The sequence below is a fragment of the Falco cherrug genome, chromosome 12, assembly GCF_023634085.1.
Source record: "Falco cherrug isolate bFalChe1 chromosome 12, bFalChe1.pri, whole genome shotgun sequence".
Classification (NCBI taxonomy): Eukaryota; Metazoa; Chordata; class Aves; order Falconiformes; family Falconidae; genus Falco; species Falco cherrug.
Genome location: NC_073708.1, coordinates 29,404,716 through 29,421,088, shown reverse-complemented (window position 1 = coordinate 29,421,088; position 16,373 = coordinate 29,404,716). Strand labels below are relative to the sequence as shown.

Here is a 16,373-nt window from a genome sequence, read left to right as displayed (position 1 = left end):
AAAATTGCCTTCATTCTGCCTTCATCCATCTCTCCCTATGCTGATGCTTTCTCTCTGCTCAGTCTTGAAGACAGCAGCACTCCAGCTTCACTTTCTCCTCTCCTACTGCCTGTCCTAACAGAGATGTCTTTGTTGAGAGGTAAAAGCATCTAAAGGGCCTTTGGCTCTTTCCCGTGCAGACCATCTTCACGCATTCCCACATCTACTAGAAGCATGCGAGGCATTTAATTTCCCCACCCACCCACCCCCTTCTCCACCGCAGCCACTCTTCTCCCGGGCTTCCTTAGCAAAACCGCTCTGCTCGGGCATGTCAGCACGGCGGCTGGCTGCCCTGCAGGGTTTCCTCCTTAAGACCAGTAATGACCCAAAGCTGGAAAGGTGAGGGCATGTCAGTAGTCCAAGGGCTGTTGCCTAGGGCTGTTTAGCAGGGTCTGTGTGACAAAGCAGAGCCAACAGCTGAGAAACACCTACTGGCACAGTCTCCACAGAGTGCAAGTATTAAAATATATTCCTAAATAACTGGGTGCAAAATACAGATCTGAGCAGACATAAATTGATGAGCTGAATTAGGCATCCCTTGAGAAGGCAGAATTAACATGATTTAGATCAATGCAATGCTTACTAGATTATTTACTTTTCAAGCATTTTCTCCTAACTATTGAGGGATTTGTTAATTTAACTTACAGCAAATGCATCCCAATTTTCTTGGTGAACTGTTGATCTTGAATTTGACTAGTGAAAATCTGTTTTCCAAAACCTGTGGAGTAGAGCTGTCTGATGGATTGAGGCTGCAACGCACAACTGGAGTGTTCATCCAGATGGTCAGAGAAGATCACAAAACGCAGACCAGCCTCTGACACAAGACGCTGAAGCGAGATGAATTTCTTGGAAATACGCTCTTCTACACCTTAAAATAGCACAGGCTGTCCTATTCCTTCCCATGTGCTGGAGGGTATCAGTGCAGAACTGCAAAACATTCTACATTTGACTGAAGCTAATTTAGCTTTCATTTTACAAAAAACACACTAATCCCCCCCCATCTTAAAAAGAATACACTTCCTGCTCAGTTAACTCTGTGTGGCAGGAAGAAATTCTTCCTTTGTATTTTTAGCAGCAAATACTAGCTACCAGGCACCAAAGTTTCACGCTACATTCTACAACACTTTCCCAAAATGGCTAGGTCTCTTGATCCCCAATTGGGGGATGAAAGAACTGCAGTTCTATAGATCCAACAAAGCAATCTCACCGATTAAGCGCTTTGGGAACTAAGCGCAGGGCAGCACGACACATCCCAAAGCAGCCAGGAGTAAAACAAAGTAAAAGCCAGGCAGAATGAAAAAGGCTCGTGTCTCAGGCTCTCCCCTTGAAGCTTTGTAAGTCTCTTCCACATACACTGCATTCAGAAGTACTCAAAGCAACCTCGGAAAATAGGCTTGAGTCTAGCTCTGTGCAAAAGCACACCGAGAGCAGAACCTGCGCAGAGGAATAATGACTGGCTTATGTTCTTTCTAGGCAATGGTGGAAGAGTGCAGGAGGATGCATTTGATGACACTCTCTAACCTGAATCCAGAGGTAAGCCCCTAAAATGAAAGAGTTTCTTCATGCACAATTTGGTTTTAAAAAAAAACAAACACACACACAACTTTACTTTCAGTAACAATATAATTTATTTTTGAAAGTAAATAAATCCACCTTTAATTATGTGATGGTTCTGGCAAAGAGAAGCAGCAGGTACAGTTGGTGAAGTATTTTCATTTGAGCTGAATTTCACACAGCTCCATGCAGATACAGTGCCAGAAACTTCTTGAATGTGTCTGGCTGAAAGCCATATATTCCAGCGGGCTTCTGCAGAGAAAAAGACATGGATGCTCAGTTTGCAGTGAAGTGATTAATGTAGACAAACAACGGCTTTAAATATGCTTAAACAAGACTTCAGACGCGGTAGCTTCCAAGTTGCGCTCTCCCTCCCCAGATCGGTGTGTGTGCGGGTACTTCCACTGGTATATATAAACCTCAGCCGGCAGAAACCCTTTGCCCATCAAACTGAAGACGCCCTCCCAGCGTTACCGGGGCTGACAGCACTGTGCTCTATTTACTCCACAGCAAAGCTGACAGTTGCATGTAAGCACTTCCTTCATCAGAGCACGAGCTGATTTTAAACAAGCGTATCATGAGACGGTAGATTACAGATGGGGCTATCTTCATGCAGGAGTTCATATTAAACCCGGCATGCGGTTTGCATGCTACGTGGTACATCGGCACAACAAACACTCCCTGTCAGGAACACCTGCTTAAGTAAGAATGAGGCCAGTGCCTGTGTCAGGTCCCTTCAGCTGGTTTAAAACCTGAGCTGCAGCTCTACGGCAGCTCTCAAACCTCCAGCAGAGGTGAAAGGGCAGCATTTCCAGCACCATTTCCCAAATTCTGCTTACCACAACAACTCTCTTCTTGACTTCTGGGATACACTGGGCTTTTTCATACAGATTCTGATCAGAGTCAATCCAGACTAGATTTTTTATACCATCATTAGAGACAAGGTCTGTTGTATTTAACTGGAACACCATGAACTGGAATTGCTGGCCATCTGTGCCAATGCTTTGCACCACTACTGGCTGCTCCAAAACCTTGGGATCATTCTAGGAAAGAAGGTGGAGGGGGGGAAAATGTTTAAGAAGGCAGCTACTACAGAAATTGTATGAGTACTTGCTGATTCTGCATCTTCTACTCGGTTTAAAGCCAAGATTTTAATAAACGTATTGTTACCTTGCCCAGAAAATTACTCTAGTCAAACAAGTTTTGAATGTAGATTTTGTATTTTAATTAAAATTCTTCCTTCAGCCAGCAATGAAGAATCAATTTACATACTGAACTGTGGGATGGGTTAAGAGTTTTACAGTTGAACTTGCTCCCCAGTTCCTACCCATTACCACTCCAGTGCATGTCACATCACGAACACGCTCATTGCTGAGCGACGGTTTTCTGGATCAGCAGACATCAGTAACCATACCTGAAGGTTAGAGTTAGACCTCTGGACCGGGAAGCTCAGATCTGAAAACTACTGTAACATGCCACAGCAAGGGAACTTCACGACTCTTTCCACTAGCTGCAGCGCTAGAGAAAGAACAAAGGCCGAGCAAGTCAGCAGCAGCCTCCAATACGTACCCCGTACAGCACCTTAGCCTTTGCCAGCGCATTGCCAAAAGCAAACATCAGCATTTTAGCACGAAGTTGTTCTGGTCTGAACCTGTTAGTACGAATGTTGGCCGATTCCAGGAAGAACAGAGTGTGAGGATGAGGGTACGGATAACCATCTCTAAAACCTAAATGGCAGATAATCATGTCAGAAATCGCTCAGTGAGAGACTGCACAACCCATGTTTTCTCCCATACCTTCAGGAACGGTTAAAAGTAATTTGCTGGGATTTAAGTTCTCCTCCACAGTCCTACTTCGGCCACAACATACTCGCCCGCCACAGGTCTGGCGTGCTTGCACTGCAGACCCTGTGCCCGGCTCCTCTTCCCCTCATTCCCATACACTCGCTACCCACACAGGTGTCTCACAGAAGGGGAAGGACTCCAGGTTAACCTGAACACTTAAGTCTGACAGAAAATTATTATCTATGGCGAGATTTACCTGTATCGTTGAGCTCTTTGTACACATGCACTTCCTGAAGATCAATTGTAGGAGAGATGGGATAAAAAGTCTCCAGAACGTGTTCTGCAGTGGCCACTATCTCCTCCTTGGAGGCTACTGGTGGTATTGGGGTCATAGAGTTCATAAGTATTCCATTCAGGCCGCGGACCTGAAGGAGAGTGGATCCTGGGGAGGGAAATTAGGCTACAATCAAACACTGCTGAAATAAGATCAGGGAAAGACATATGTTTCCTTTTGGGCAGCAGCATTCTAGCAAGTCATTGTCCTGCAAGGCTCGCTCTCTTCCTCTCACCTTCAAACTCATCTTAAATAGTAGCTCAGCTGCAGGTTCTTCTTCTAAAATACCAATGTTAATTACTGATGTTAGTTTCTTAACTAAATATACTCAGAAAAAGAACAGTACGGATTTTGGACATAAAAAACCCCAAACCCAAACCAATCAGTTCTAAGAACCGGTTCTCTTCTCCCACCATCTTGTCGATATTGTTTAACACCCTAATAATGTCCTCGGGGCAAGTATCCTGCCATCATCCAAGGCTGCCCATGCTTACAGCACTACTTTAAACTGAAAGAATTACTTGGTTCCAGAAATTGTTTCATTTGCTCTAAGTCCTCAGCCTTAAAGCTAGCAGCTTTGTTACCCCTCATATTAATGAAAACAGATAAACCCTTCCACCACAGAAGCAACTAACCTCTTTCCCACATAGCTGCTACCTTGTAGTTTCTAGCCAACATTCTTTTAGTTAGAGAAGGGTACTTCGCAGACATTAACCGACATAAATGCACCAAGTCTTCAAACAGTACTGGGCTTTAAAATGAGGAGAGAAAAAAAAACCAAGTTATATAAAAAACACAATCATAATGGCGGGCAGATGCTTCTGGGACATGAATGCTCTAATGTTACTGTATGCAAAACATACAATAGCATAATGTTTCCAAACAGTTAACACAGATTTTGGATTAATATCCCACACACCAATCCTTTTCCAAGTTGGCAGAGGTAATGCTTACCATTAGTTATTTAAAAAACTGACATTGCACATCAGTTAGAAGTAGACCTCAAGCTGAAACAGACTGCGGCCTGTGAGGAGCTTTAACGAAGAGTATGTGTTTACATTGGTCCTAGTATCAATACTCAGAACCGGGGCTTGGTTTTTCGTGTTCCTGTTGTTTGTTTTACAAGTTGACAACCTGATACAAAGCCTGCAGCAGTTGAATCTCTCAACAATAGACTTTAAGTATGAATCTTCTTTGCAGTGCTAAAATCCCTGGTTCTTAAGTCACCTGCTTGACGACCGGCTTATCCTAAAGCCATAACCACGCAGCAGAATGGTCTTCCCTGTGACTGAGGACTTACCAATAATACTCTCTCCTGGGAACAACTTCTGTCGTGTGCCAGAGCCGTGCATGTGAGACTGCACGCTTTACCCCCTCCTCATAGTCCTCCAGCTGGTGAGCCGGGTTGTCAAGGATGCTCAGCACCGATGGTGGCAAACCTTCCACCAGCTTCGTCTTGGTGAGCCACTGCGCTTGCCGCACTCCTTGAAACAAAACCCAAGAGCAGAGGTGTTAGGGAGCCCGGGGGGCAGCGGGCCGGCAGCGCCCTTAGGCGGGGCAGGCCGTTCCCCGGCCGGGTTTATGGGCTGTGTGAGGAGAAGCCCTGGCTGGCGGAGGAGGGCAGGTGCTTGCACAGGCCGCGCTGGGGCAGGGGGCCCGGGCCGGGGCCGGGGCAGGCCGGCCGGTACCTTCCAGCAGGCGGGCGCGCTGGTGGCAGATGTAGCAGCTGCGCTCCTTGTAGAGCGGCATGTCCTCGTAGCGCGGCCCCCGCGAGTGCCAGCGGTCATGCCAGCCGCGGTCCCAGCGTGGGAAGCGCGGCCGGGCCAGGCCGGGCATGAAGTGCTGCCGCCCCGCGTACGTGATAGTGTCCAGCTCCACCTGCTCCCGCACCGGCCGCCGCTCCACCCGCTGGGCCAGCACCTCCGGCGGCGGCCCGCGGGTGGTCCAGGGCGTCCGCGGCAGCGGCCCGCGGTGGCGGCGCGGCGCGGCACGGGTGAGGATGCCGCGGGTGAGGGCGCCGCGGCCCCGCGCCGCCGCCGCCGCCGCCGCCACCCGCCTCAGCACCACGAGCCCCGCCGCCATCCTGCCGCCCCTTCAGCACCCGCCCGCCGCCATCTTGGCGCGCGCGGCACGGCGGGAGCGCGGCGGGGTAGCTCACGCCTCCCTGCCCCCGCCCCTCCCGGGTGACTGACGGCGACGGCGACCAATGGCGAGTCGGCACCCCGCCGTCAGGGAGGGTCGGCAAATTGCCCGGCGGCGGTGTCTTGCCGGGTGGGGCGGGGCGGTGGGTGAAGGGCAGGTGCCATGTTGGTAAGTCAGGAGGCGGGCGGGGAAAGCAGCTCCGCTCCCGCAGGGGTGGGGGTAGTTGAGAGACCGGCCCTTGGCGGGCGGCTGAGGGGCCGCTGGCCGCTGTGTGGGGCTGGGCCCGTGTACGCGCAGTGAGCGCTCGAAACTCCGTGAGTGTGGTCAGCCCCGAGCCGGGGGGGCCGGGGGTCCCTCTGTGTCGCCTGCGGAGGAGCTGAGGGGGCTCGGGGCCCGGAGCCGGGGCCGCCTATCCCACTGGCTCCCCCACTGTGGAAGGCCGGGCCGCCGCCTCCTGGTTCCCTTCTCCCCCTGCCGCGGTTAGAACACGCTTGTGTTGCGGGGGTGAAGGTCAGTTAATTAATTCACCTTGAAAATGAAGCTGCTCTAAGTGCTAAGTGTTCTCTTCCTCAGCTTTGTCACCCGTGGCTTGTAATTTCCTCTGAACCGCCTTTTGTGCAACCGCGTGGGGAACAGCGTTAAGCCTCGTGTAGGAATAGCAAAGCCACCAGAAGTGTGTGTCATGGTGGGGGTTTGGGGGGTGTTTGGTAGGTACAACTCAAAAGGAAGGGGTGTAAAGGATAAAAATGGCACTGCTAGTGTTTCATGCCCTCTTTTGTGTGTCTGTGTTTAAAGCCAGACTCAAATCCCCTCATAACGGGAGCGTGTGTTTGCCTGTAGGCTCGGCTCTGAAGCCCACCTTGAGCTCGCCGCCCTCCCTCCATTTTAAAGCTGTGCTCTGTCAGGCCGCATCTCCGTTGGGTTCTGTCACTCCTTCTCACGGGCCGAGCAGCAGATTTATAAGATGTTTCTGCTCCGCGTGACCAAGCTGCGCTTTTGTAGGAAATCACCGCAGCAGAACGAGCAGCATGAGGGTGCGCCTGCTGCTGCTGCTGGAGGTGGCTTTGGCTGGGCAGCCTGCCTGAGATTGGGCTGGGGTCTGCTGTGGAGCTCTGGGCTGCGACGTCTGGCATTCCTGTGCCAGGCAACGCAGAGGCATTGAGCACTTGAGCAAAAATGGAGTGTTGGAGGCACCAGATCTGCTCACAGGTTTTCAGTTTTTCCCAGTTCCCAGAGATACACATGCAAGATGCTTGAGAGAGATTTTCATAGTCCTTCTCCAAATAATGCTCAGCTGATGAGCACGTGCTGCTCTTCATTGTACTGTTTTTGATGCGGGGCTTATGTTTTGCAGACAATGAGTGGAAATGAGCACGACTGGCTGGCTCTCAAACCCCAGGAACCTTCTCCATCCCAGTGCTGCGGCAGCGGCTGCAAACCCTGCATCTATGATGTGTATGAGAAGGAGCTTGCACAATGGGAGAGGGCCAAAGCAAAGCAAGACAAAAGCCTTCTCATAGAAAAGAAGGAGCAGGTCAATTTATCTTTATCGCATCCTAGAGCCTGTGCTTTGATCGTACTTGTTAGCGTGTGGGGTTGTGGTGATGGGCGAGGGAAGCAGCAATAGATTAAAGTGGTGCCTTAAGAGAAGGCTGTAAACGCAATTCCCCAAACTCTGCCTTCGCAGCCACCCTCCCCCTTGCCCGCTCTCTCCCTGCTGTAATGTGATTTTCCAAGTGTCGAGTTCGCCCTGGTGTCGCATTACAGCCCTGGGTATGCAGCTTCTCCTTGCCTGGGGTACCCCAGCCAGCCTCTCTGGAAAGTGGGAATAGGTGAAAGGTACAAAGAATCACAATTTTCTCTGACAGTTTCCTTGGAGAAGCTGTGTTTTCCTGACCTTTTTCAGGTTTTTTCCTGATTGTTACACTCTTACGCTGAGGATGAAAAAAGCTGCATTGTGCGTGGTGGAGTAGTTGTCTTCAGAGCATAATTTTTAAGCTTGTCGGTGCCCTTTTACATAGGATTAACTATGCCGGGTCAAGCAAAAATGATCGGTGTTGAAACAGCTAACAATATTTCCTATTCACAGTGGTCATCAGTAGGTTTGAAAGTTGCCCCCAGAGCAGCGCTCAGCTCTTTTAGGAGCATTATCTCTGTTTGTTTCCAAACGTGAGAAGATGATTGCAATGAGTCATAATAGGATGACCTTGTTCTGAGGTGTAAAAATTGTAATTTAAAAAAGGGGAGCAAGGGGGGAAATGCAGGATCCCAAAGTGTGTGCCGTGGAACATGATAATGAATCAGCAGAGAGCTGAAATTTGCGCTGGGCCCCAGCATTTAATACACGTTCTTCTGGAGTCCTGAGTATCTCTGGCACTAAATGAGCACACACGTTTGCTTCCAAAGAAAAATGAAATAATAAAAGGCGCCATCTAACCAAGTAATTATTTATTGTTGTTCTTGCAGAGCAATAATTCAGAACTGAATCCAGATACATTTACTGCATTCAGCATAAGCTCGGTGGAGCAGCTAACAGAGGACACCTACCAGTACAAATTTGAATTACCGGGAAATAGCAGTCTGCGATTGAGTTTAGGACAACATATCGTGTTAAGGTATTGTTCTCTGTGCTAGTTAAACAGTCTGCATTATGTAACCTAATACGTAGGTTTTCGTCAATAGACAAAGGCTTCATACCAGGCAAATCATAATTTCTATACCTCCGCAGTGACACAGATGAAAGAACTTGTGAGCTTGCTAGCTCTACTAATTTTATGGTAAAAGCCATTCCAAAGCTGTATTTTTATTCAGCATTATCCTTGCGTCGGTGGGTCAGAAAGAACTAGGTGTGATTAAGAAAATCCATTTGCAGAAAGAAAGACTCAAAGAATAGATGCTACAACAGATGATTTACTCCAGCATGTTGGAATGAAGACAATGAGCTGCACTTACCCCAGTGCTTGATATTTTATGCCCTGTATTTTGGGGTAACTCAGCCCTGGGGGTGTAGCCCCGAGTGTCCAGGCATTTCCTGACTGATTTCTGGCAAAACAACCCTCCTGTGTAGTTTATTGCTTGCCCAAAACAGGCCACTTGGGAAAAGTTTATGTCTCTGTCAGCCATCTGTGGTGATCATTGCCACACAGAAAAAGTCATGTTATGATGCCATTGATCTGTATCTGTTGACGTTATTTGTACGTTAACAGCTGATGTATACGGCTGGCTGGCTACTGAAAATACACGCTTCTCCCTTCAGCCATCTCTCATAATGCAGCAGAGGAAAAGGTTCGGTCACTTCAATCAATTACCATAGTCAGTAGTAAAGAGTGGGGTGGATGTATGCTATGGAGAGAGACGACTTACAGGAAAATACAGTGTATATTGACAAAACCTCAGGTCAAGGCTGTGTCCTAGCTTTCATTATTGAATTAGGAGATGCTGTCTGAACACAGAAACAGAAAGTAGATCCCAGCCCAAAAGGGGTAGCAAACTTAATTGTGAAAGCATTTTCTCTCCCCTTTGCCACTCTTGTGTGTTGGCCGTTTCTCACAAAACAGCTCAAACATCCTTCTAGGGGTGTGTCCAAGAGCTGAATCGTGGTACAGCTGGGGCCACCACCAGGAAAACAAAAGGTGCATTTAGCCTTTATGTTCCCTCTGGATTTTTACCTCTGGAAGGGAAATGTTTTGCATCTGTGCACAGGCTGGGCCACTGGGAAGAGACCTGCTGCCTCCCTCATCTCCCCAGAGAACTGCAGAAGTTTGGTAATACCCGTCAATGACCCAAGTCACAGTGGGTTCCTGTATTTCTCTTCTCAGAGGAGTGGTGAATGGTTTGGAGGTCCAGCGAGCCTATACTCCGATTAGGAATGCAGAAGGTTACTTTGAAGTTTTAATGAAAGTAAGTAAGCCTGTACAGTATGGATTAGAGTCTAAGGTGCCAGGGACTGTTTTCTTCTGGAACCAGGCACGCTGTCAGCACTTCAAGTGAGACTCTCTCAAATCCCTCATGGACTGTTCCCGTGTTGTTTTGAAGCAGTTGTGCTTTGCTGATAAAAATTGTAGTTTTCCCCACAAAACTGAAAGCAGAGGAAAGTGACACACAAACAAGTGCTTTGTGGCATAAGCCCTCCCTGTTAAGCGCTTGGGAGAGCCTCTTGGGAGCCCAGCAGTCACCAGTGCAGAAAGAGGTGCCCATTCAACTTCCCTGATTTCATTTTGTCTTTTCAGTCTCTTTGAAGTCTCACCCAGTTGTCAGCCCAGTTGAAGCACTGATTTTGGGAAGTCTTTGCTCAACCCTTACCCTCCCCCCTGTATTTTACTTTAAGAATGCACCTCAGAAAAAAAAGCCAGTTTAGTTAAAAATGTTGATATACGCTAGGCAGCTGTTTCCGGTTTGTGGGCAGGGGTCTGGAGCTGCCTGAGTCTGAGAGGGTCCCCATGGCAGAGAGGTGACCCACAGGCACAGGCTGCACTTCTTGGGGTGACAGAGTCCCATTTTGTATGGATGTTCTGGCCCTTCTGGAGGCCACCACAAAATACTGGTTGAATTCAAAAGAGTTTTATAGGAGAACTTGACTAGAAATTTGTCTGAAGAAAGTCTGCAAGGCCCTCATAAGTGATTACTTTGGTGAATATCGATTTGAAGAAAATTTTTCCGATACTGCGTTAGTATGTCACTAGTGATGCCTCAGGGCAGACACAGACTTCAGTATAGGTGTGAAATTCAGAGGGCTGGGTATCCCAGGTGGCTTGCAGAGAATGACTGCTTGTCATCCACCTGTCTTCCAGGATTTCACATTTTTGGGGTTTATTATGCATTATATGTTCAAACACAAATGCTGTTCTTTAGAAAAGCATACAGCTTCTATAGGACACCTGTGGGAGGGTCATTTCACCATTCTTGTGGCAATTGGTGTGTGGTAGGGGAGAGAAATGCTGCATTTGAGTTGTGTTAATAGGATATGTTCACAGGATGACTGTGAAATTTCACGTATACTTGCTTATTACTCACAGGTTTTGCATTTCAATAATAATAGTAATGATTGTAATGATACCTTTCCTTTATATAGAACCTTTCATCCCAAAGGGAGCTATAGTTATTCTCTGGCAGTGACAAAAGCGGTTGGTAACACCCAGTGCAAAGCAGCCATTTTTATAACTCACTCTGTAGGTTGTGGTATATTTCACACTATTCAGGCAATTTTGGAAAGTACTGTATTATTATTATTATTACTATGCAATCCAAGCACTGTTCAGACCCTTCTGTGTCTTGTTATTATAGCATTGCATTTGTGATACTACAGTTAAGAGTGAGGGAGTTGCCATTTACAGACCATAACCCTCTTTTTGAGTGATTTTATAATGTTAGGGTTTCTCTCTATGTAAGACTGGGTGTAGAAGTTTTCCCCTAGGAGATAATTATTTTTTTCTTTTTATTTAGAAAAATTCATTTTAAACCCACTCAATCACTTCTCACTTCAATTTTTGGAAGTAATTTTGGTCAAAGAAGGATTGTTTTAGTTTCCATTACTTTGGTCCATTGGGAATAGGTAGTAAGTGGGGCGGAATTTTCTGCTTTTGCGTTGGGTTTCTGTATATATTTGAAGAAAGTACGTATAAAATACTGCTCCTTTGATGCAACTGCATACTCTTTGCGTGAGACTTGGTACCTGCCCAGAGCCCTCTGAACATGTTTCTGACAGTAACTCAGAGCCTGGATGTGTGTATGTTACACATTTAGCTTGTGAGTGTAACAACTGGTGCTAATAGTTCTTCATACTTCAGGTATCTTACTTAAGTGCAGTTGTTAGGAGGGGAGGAGCATCTGCACTCTTTATTAGCTGACATTGCTTGCAAGCATGATCACTCACTTTTTCTTGGCTTCGTTGTGGTTCACCAATTTTGTTTGCCTGCAGTGCAGCTTGGTGGCCAGCCAAGGCACTGGGGTGTGCAGCTGGGCTTCTGTCCAATGTGTGTGCAGAAAATACCCCAAAACACACTTCCTTTGTATGGGTTAGAGTCTTCGAAGGCTTAAATCACATCCCATCTTTTGACCTCTGGTTGTGTTGCTTTTTCTCAGGCTTATCAATGGCATCACCTCTGTGCGGGACCAGCTGTCTGCCACAGCTGTTGGGCTTATCTGCTCTTGCTCTTTGGACTAGCCCTTATTCTCTGGTCAGATCCCATGGTCTGTGGCTATTCTTCTGCTGACGTTTGTTCTCGTTAACCATAAAGTGGTTATACATAGGGGGCTTAGATATACATACAGCACATAGCAACAAGACTGCTTGGATAAGCCCTTCATTTTCCAGCCTCTCCTTGCTTCTCTGTTTCTAGCAAGCACTGACCATTTCTCATCAGTCATGATGAGGTTAGCATTCCTGCAGGCAAAAGCATAGATAATATTGTTTGTGCCTGGTAGAAAGTAAGGCAGCTTTTTACTAACGTTTTTTCTTCCATGAGGCCCACATTAGCATATCTTTTTGAAAGTGTGAAGGCATCCCTTAGCATCCAGATGATCTGTTCTGAAAACAAGAGTTTTATAAATGAGAAACCTGACTTTGGGTCACTAATTGTATCAACACAGCATCTGAGAGACTGAAATAAAGCAAGAACTATTCAGTGTTTATATAACTATCAGTAGCCAGAGGGCATTTCCAGACCCCGTACCCAGAGATCTGGAGAAGAGTTGAAGGCTTGGACTGTGCTTTGCATGCAAGACACTCTTCTCTGTGTGCTTTGTAAGCAAGAACTCCGATAAGCTTTTTCCAGTTTTGGAAATTCAGACTGCATAAGAGTGGGTTGTGTTTACATTGTAGTCAAGCTGGAATGGATCCAATATGATTTAATTTAAATGTCTTTGTTTTGGGTATAACTTTGAGTTATTTTTCAAACAGAATGATCTTTCTTTCTTTTTAAATGCATGAAATGGTTTTTTTTGTCCCCTTCTTGTTTTAGATGTAGATAACTTTATAATTGACTTTAAGCTGGGAAACTTTCCAACAGAGTGTAATTATTCTTTTCTTTTGCGCAATGTTTTTTATTAGTGCTATGAAGCTGGGTTAATGTCACAATACATAAAAACGTGGAAAAAAGGAGACACGGTCTTTTGGCGTGGGCCGTTTGGAGGGTTCCCGTATCGACCTAATAAGGTTAGTTCCCTAAGAGACATAGGATGTTTCCACTTGTGGCAGCTAGCTTTGTTTAATACTCTAAAGGGAAGACATCAATCTGATTACTGTTTTCATGATTATTTTAGGTGCTTCCTGGGTTACTGTACAGTGCTACCACATTAGCAGTCAACTGCAGAAAATACACATTACTGAACTGCAGAATATTTAAGAAGGAAGAGGAGAGGGAAGTAGACAGGAGACTGGAAAATACTAGCAGGGTGCTCTGTTCTTCACTTGCATTAGAAGTTCCTGGTGCCTGTAACAAATGGAATGTACTTTGCAGCAGCCATGAGTGTGGATCGGTTTTTGCCTTGTTTGAACCACACTGCTTTTTTGTGACTGAGCGCAAGCCTGAAGGGGAGTTGTTGATCTTTTTCTCTCTTGGGTATTCCCTGAACTGTAGCAGCTCCAGTAAGGTGTCACGTCACCCAGCCACTCTGCAAATGTTGATCCCACCTGCTGATACCAGGCTCGCTGCAAAAAAAAGCAGATCCAGTTTCAGGGGAAGGCTTCTCACACATACTAATTTGGTTACTTAATTCTGACCTTTCAAATGAGGAGCAAAATTGAAACACTGGTCATTATGTTTGATCCTAAAGCCTTGTTTTTTTCTCTCCCCCCCCCCCCCCCCCCCCCAAAAAAAAAAAAAAAAAAGAGAGAGAGAGAAGAAAAAAGGCTGTAAAATCCCAGTGGCCACGCTCCATGCAGAGCAATTGTGTTCTGCTTTCTGAAATACTCTCCCTGCTGTTTTAGGCTACTGTTCCCTTCTCTTCTTAAAAGTTTCCAGATAATCATTTGGGACAGAACATGACTGTCATGCCTAGAAGTGGCTGTCTTCAGGGGCTGTCTGGGTCATCTGTGTACATGCAGTTTGCAAAGCACCTGAACAATCTTTAAAACAACTTGCTGTAGAAGAACTGTTTATTATTTAGGAATTATAACGTAGGTCTTGAATATTAGTTTTGTAGTAAATTTTTCTTTTATGTCTTTGCTGGCAGTAGAATGGGACTCAGATTCAGGTAGATCAGATCCATTCACAGTAGCCTCTGAGGGTTTAATAGGGGTTTAAGTCCCAGTTCTGGCACTGCTGCGCTGGCTGCCAGCTGAGGAAAGCGCTAGGAACTGTCTGCCCTCCTACACACAGCACCTTACTGCCTGAACATCCCTGTCACAGGTAGAGTGACTGTCCCCTGATGCAGGTGGGAAGCACTATGTGTTGCTGGTATCTCTTTGAGAAAAGTGAGATAATGCACCGGGAAGATATGTGAATTAGGATGGAAAAGAAACCATTTCCTCCAGAGAACGTTCAGGATTGTATTTTGCAGCATCCAAGGTAAACACAGGGAGCATTTCCAGTGGGAGAACAACACACAGTGGGTCAACAGTGCAGCAAAATTGAAACTGAAATATAAATTAATTGAAAACAAGGCTAAAGTTAGGAGAAATTATTATATTTGGGTAAAATCCAGTTTCTTTAGATTGGTATATAAACCCTGGAAATGCTATCTGTAATCTTTTGCAGAAAAATACATTCTGAGATTTGAATTTACCAGCTCATGACCTTCTGATATGTTCTCTCTCAAGGGACACTTTATCAGTGTGGCAGCAAGGAGGAACTGACCATGAGCGCATCCGTCTCCAGTCACCACAGCTCATTTGAAATTCTCTGTTTTGTTGTTAGCATGGAGAACTCCTCATGCTGGCATCTGGTACTGGCCTCGCACCAATGCTTCCCATCCTCCAGTCTATAACAGATGATGAAGAGGATGAAACCTTTGTGACTCTTGTTGGTTGCTTCCGTACCTTTGACAAAATTTATTTGAAACCACTTCTCCAGGATCTGGCTCGATACTGGAACATCAGAATATTTTACGTCCTAAGCCAGGTAAATAAATGGCACGTTCATGTGAGGGCTCTGTGTGCTGGATGAGCCTCTGCCTCCTCCGCTTTTCCATGAGCATGATCTTAATTCTTTCACAGTCATCGAGGCTATTTTGTGATCAAGTAGCCGCTGTTCTTAAATCTGCTACATATTCTCACACTGCTACTAGTCTGGAGAATTTCAGGGAAGTGACTGTCGCTGCTTGTCCCTCTTTACCTCCTTGGTAACTGTTCTGTTGGGATGGACCTGCTGATTCGTAGTTACTGTTGATTGCCCCCCACCACTTCAGGTGGTTGTTGCTGCACCTAAACATCTGTTTAGACTCACAGCAAATAAGCTCTTTCTTCTTTCATAATACCAGTGCCTTAATCTGTCCTTACCCTCCGTTCATGGCACATGGCTAGAGCTCTCTTCTTCTGGTATGCTAGCACCAATTCCCCAGCAATTATTTTTCCCAGCTGACCCATTTTTAAACTTTTTAAACTTGTTTCCTGCTCTGTAAAATTATTTTTTCTGCCAAATCCATGGGATGAGGGCATACCTCTCAGTGGTCTTACGTTTTGAGCAGTCTTTTTCATTTCCATTTGGTCCCAAAGTTGCCTGTGTTCTGCATGGGTTTGGTGGTTGAAAATTATTTCCCTCAGAAATGAGGATTCATTGCAGGCATGATATAGAAAGAATTATTAATGCTAAGGGAATGAATCCCATTGCCTTTTTAGTTTCTCAGATGAATCATTTTATGTATCTCTCATAGTGGATCTGCCTCATACATTATGTTCCACATATGGCCTCGACAAGTTGAGATTGGGTATAGGGAAAAGTACTTGTGACTTAAGCACCCCCTCAGCTGCTCTGTAGGAGTGTAACTGGTAATTGTCTCTGGTGACATAGCTTAAATACCCTTTTCAGGACAGTGCTGTCTCAAGAGCATGAGGAGGTCTTGAAATTCAATCAGTGAAGGGCAAGAAACCTACCTGACCCCTGTCAGTACTGTCTGCCCCACATGTACATCTCTCCCTTTCTTCTTTTAGCAGGTTTGTTGTAGTCCAACGCTGATTCGAGCATCCTCCCTTTTAGGATTATATATCTGTCTCAGTATTTCACTCTGCTGCCTGTCACCACCACATCTGAGGACCCTCTGCTTCTAATTAATAGCAGTAGGGGAGTCCCCACTGGATCTGATGCCATGGGATCTAACATTTCTCATGGGATCAGAGCTGTGTTTGCGGCAGGGCTGGTTTCTTTCAGTTTTGGTCGAGGGAGATGGGACTGAAAGAGACTTGGGGAAGGGGAGAGGCAATAGAGAGGAATAGACCTGGGACTTAGGACTTGGGAATAGAAAAGGTGCGCTGGGAAGTGGCTCTCAAAGGAGGAGGTTCTGCAGCGTTTGTTAGTGATAGTTATGCTCTGGTTTTGTTCAGTCCCCTCTGAGACTGAGTGGCCAGGTCCCATGGCAGGGAAGGA

General features: G+C 46.3%; 2 protein-coding genes across 5 annotated transcripts in view; one reads left to right on the top strand and one right to left on the bottom strand.

Annotated features, from left to right (window-relative positions):
- Positions 1-1,643: 1,643 nt before the first annotated feature.
- MRPL37 (mitochondrial ribosomal protein L37) lies at positions 1,644-5,814 on the bottom strand. Its single transcript, XM_005440421.4, has 7 exons — positions 5,400-5,814; positions 5,012-5,195; positions 4,347-4,462; positions 3,634-3,819; positions 3,163-3,320; positions 2,433-2,636; positions 1,644-1,845 (listed from the first exon to the last, which is right to left on the bottom strand). Exons 1-7 carry the CDS (start codon positions 5,791-5,793, stop codon positions 1,768-1,770), a joined length of 1,320 nt encoding a protein of 439 aa, XP_005440478.4. The 5' UTR covers positions 5,794-5,814; the 3' UTR covers positions 1,644-1,767.
- A 70-nt stretch (positions 5,815-5,884) lies between these two features.
- The window catches only part of LOC102055376 (NADH-cytochrome b5 reductase-like), an 11,749-nt gene continuing 1,260 nt past the window's right edge, over positions 5,885-16,373 (top strand). The window contains exons 1-6 of one of the 4 annotated variants that reach the window (XM_055724976.1): positions 5,885-6,021; positions 7,208-7,387; positions 8,320-8,468; positions 9,672-9,753; positions 12,902-13,006; positions 13,114-13,648. In XM_055724976.1, the coding sequence (XP_055580951.1) occupies positions 6,016-6,021; positions 7,208-7,387; positions 8,320-8,468; positions 9,672-9,753; positions 12,902-13,006; positions 13,114-13,566 (975 nt within the window). In that variant the 5' untranslated portion in view covers positions 5,885-6,015 and the 3' untranslated portion in view covers positions 13,567-13,648. Of the gene's footprint in view, positions 6,022-6,059; positions 6,364-7,207; positions 7,388-8,319; positions 8,469-9,671; positions 9,754-12,901; positions 13,007-13,113; positions 13,649-14,708; positions 14,913-16,373 lie in introns of those variants that run through there. The other 3 variants (XM_055724977.1, XM_027807004.2, XM_027807005.2) reach the window with 3 other exon arrangements.

Coding starts and splice junctions, on each gene's coding strand:
- MRPL37 (XM_005440421.4), bottom strand. CDS start 5,793: ATGGCGGCGGGGCTCGTGGTGCTGAGGCGGGTGGCGGCGGCGGCGGCG. Junction 5,196..5,399: donor GCGCGCCCGCCTGCTGGAAG/GTACCGGCCGGC, acceptor TTTTGTTTCAAG/GAGTGCGGCAAGCGCAGTGG. Junction 3,820..4,346: donor AGCAGCTATGTGGGAAAGAG/GTTAGTTGCTTC, acceptor TTCCCTCCCCAG/GATCCACTCTCCTTCAGGTC.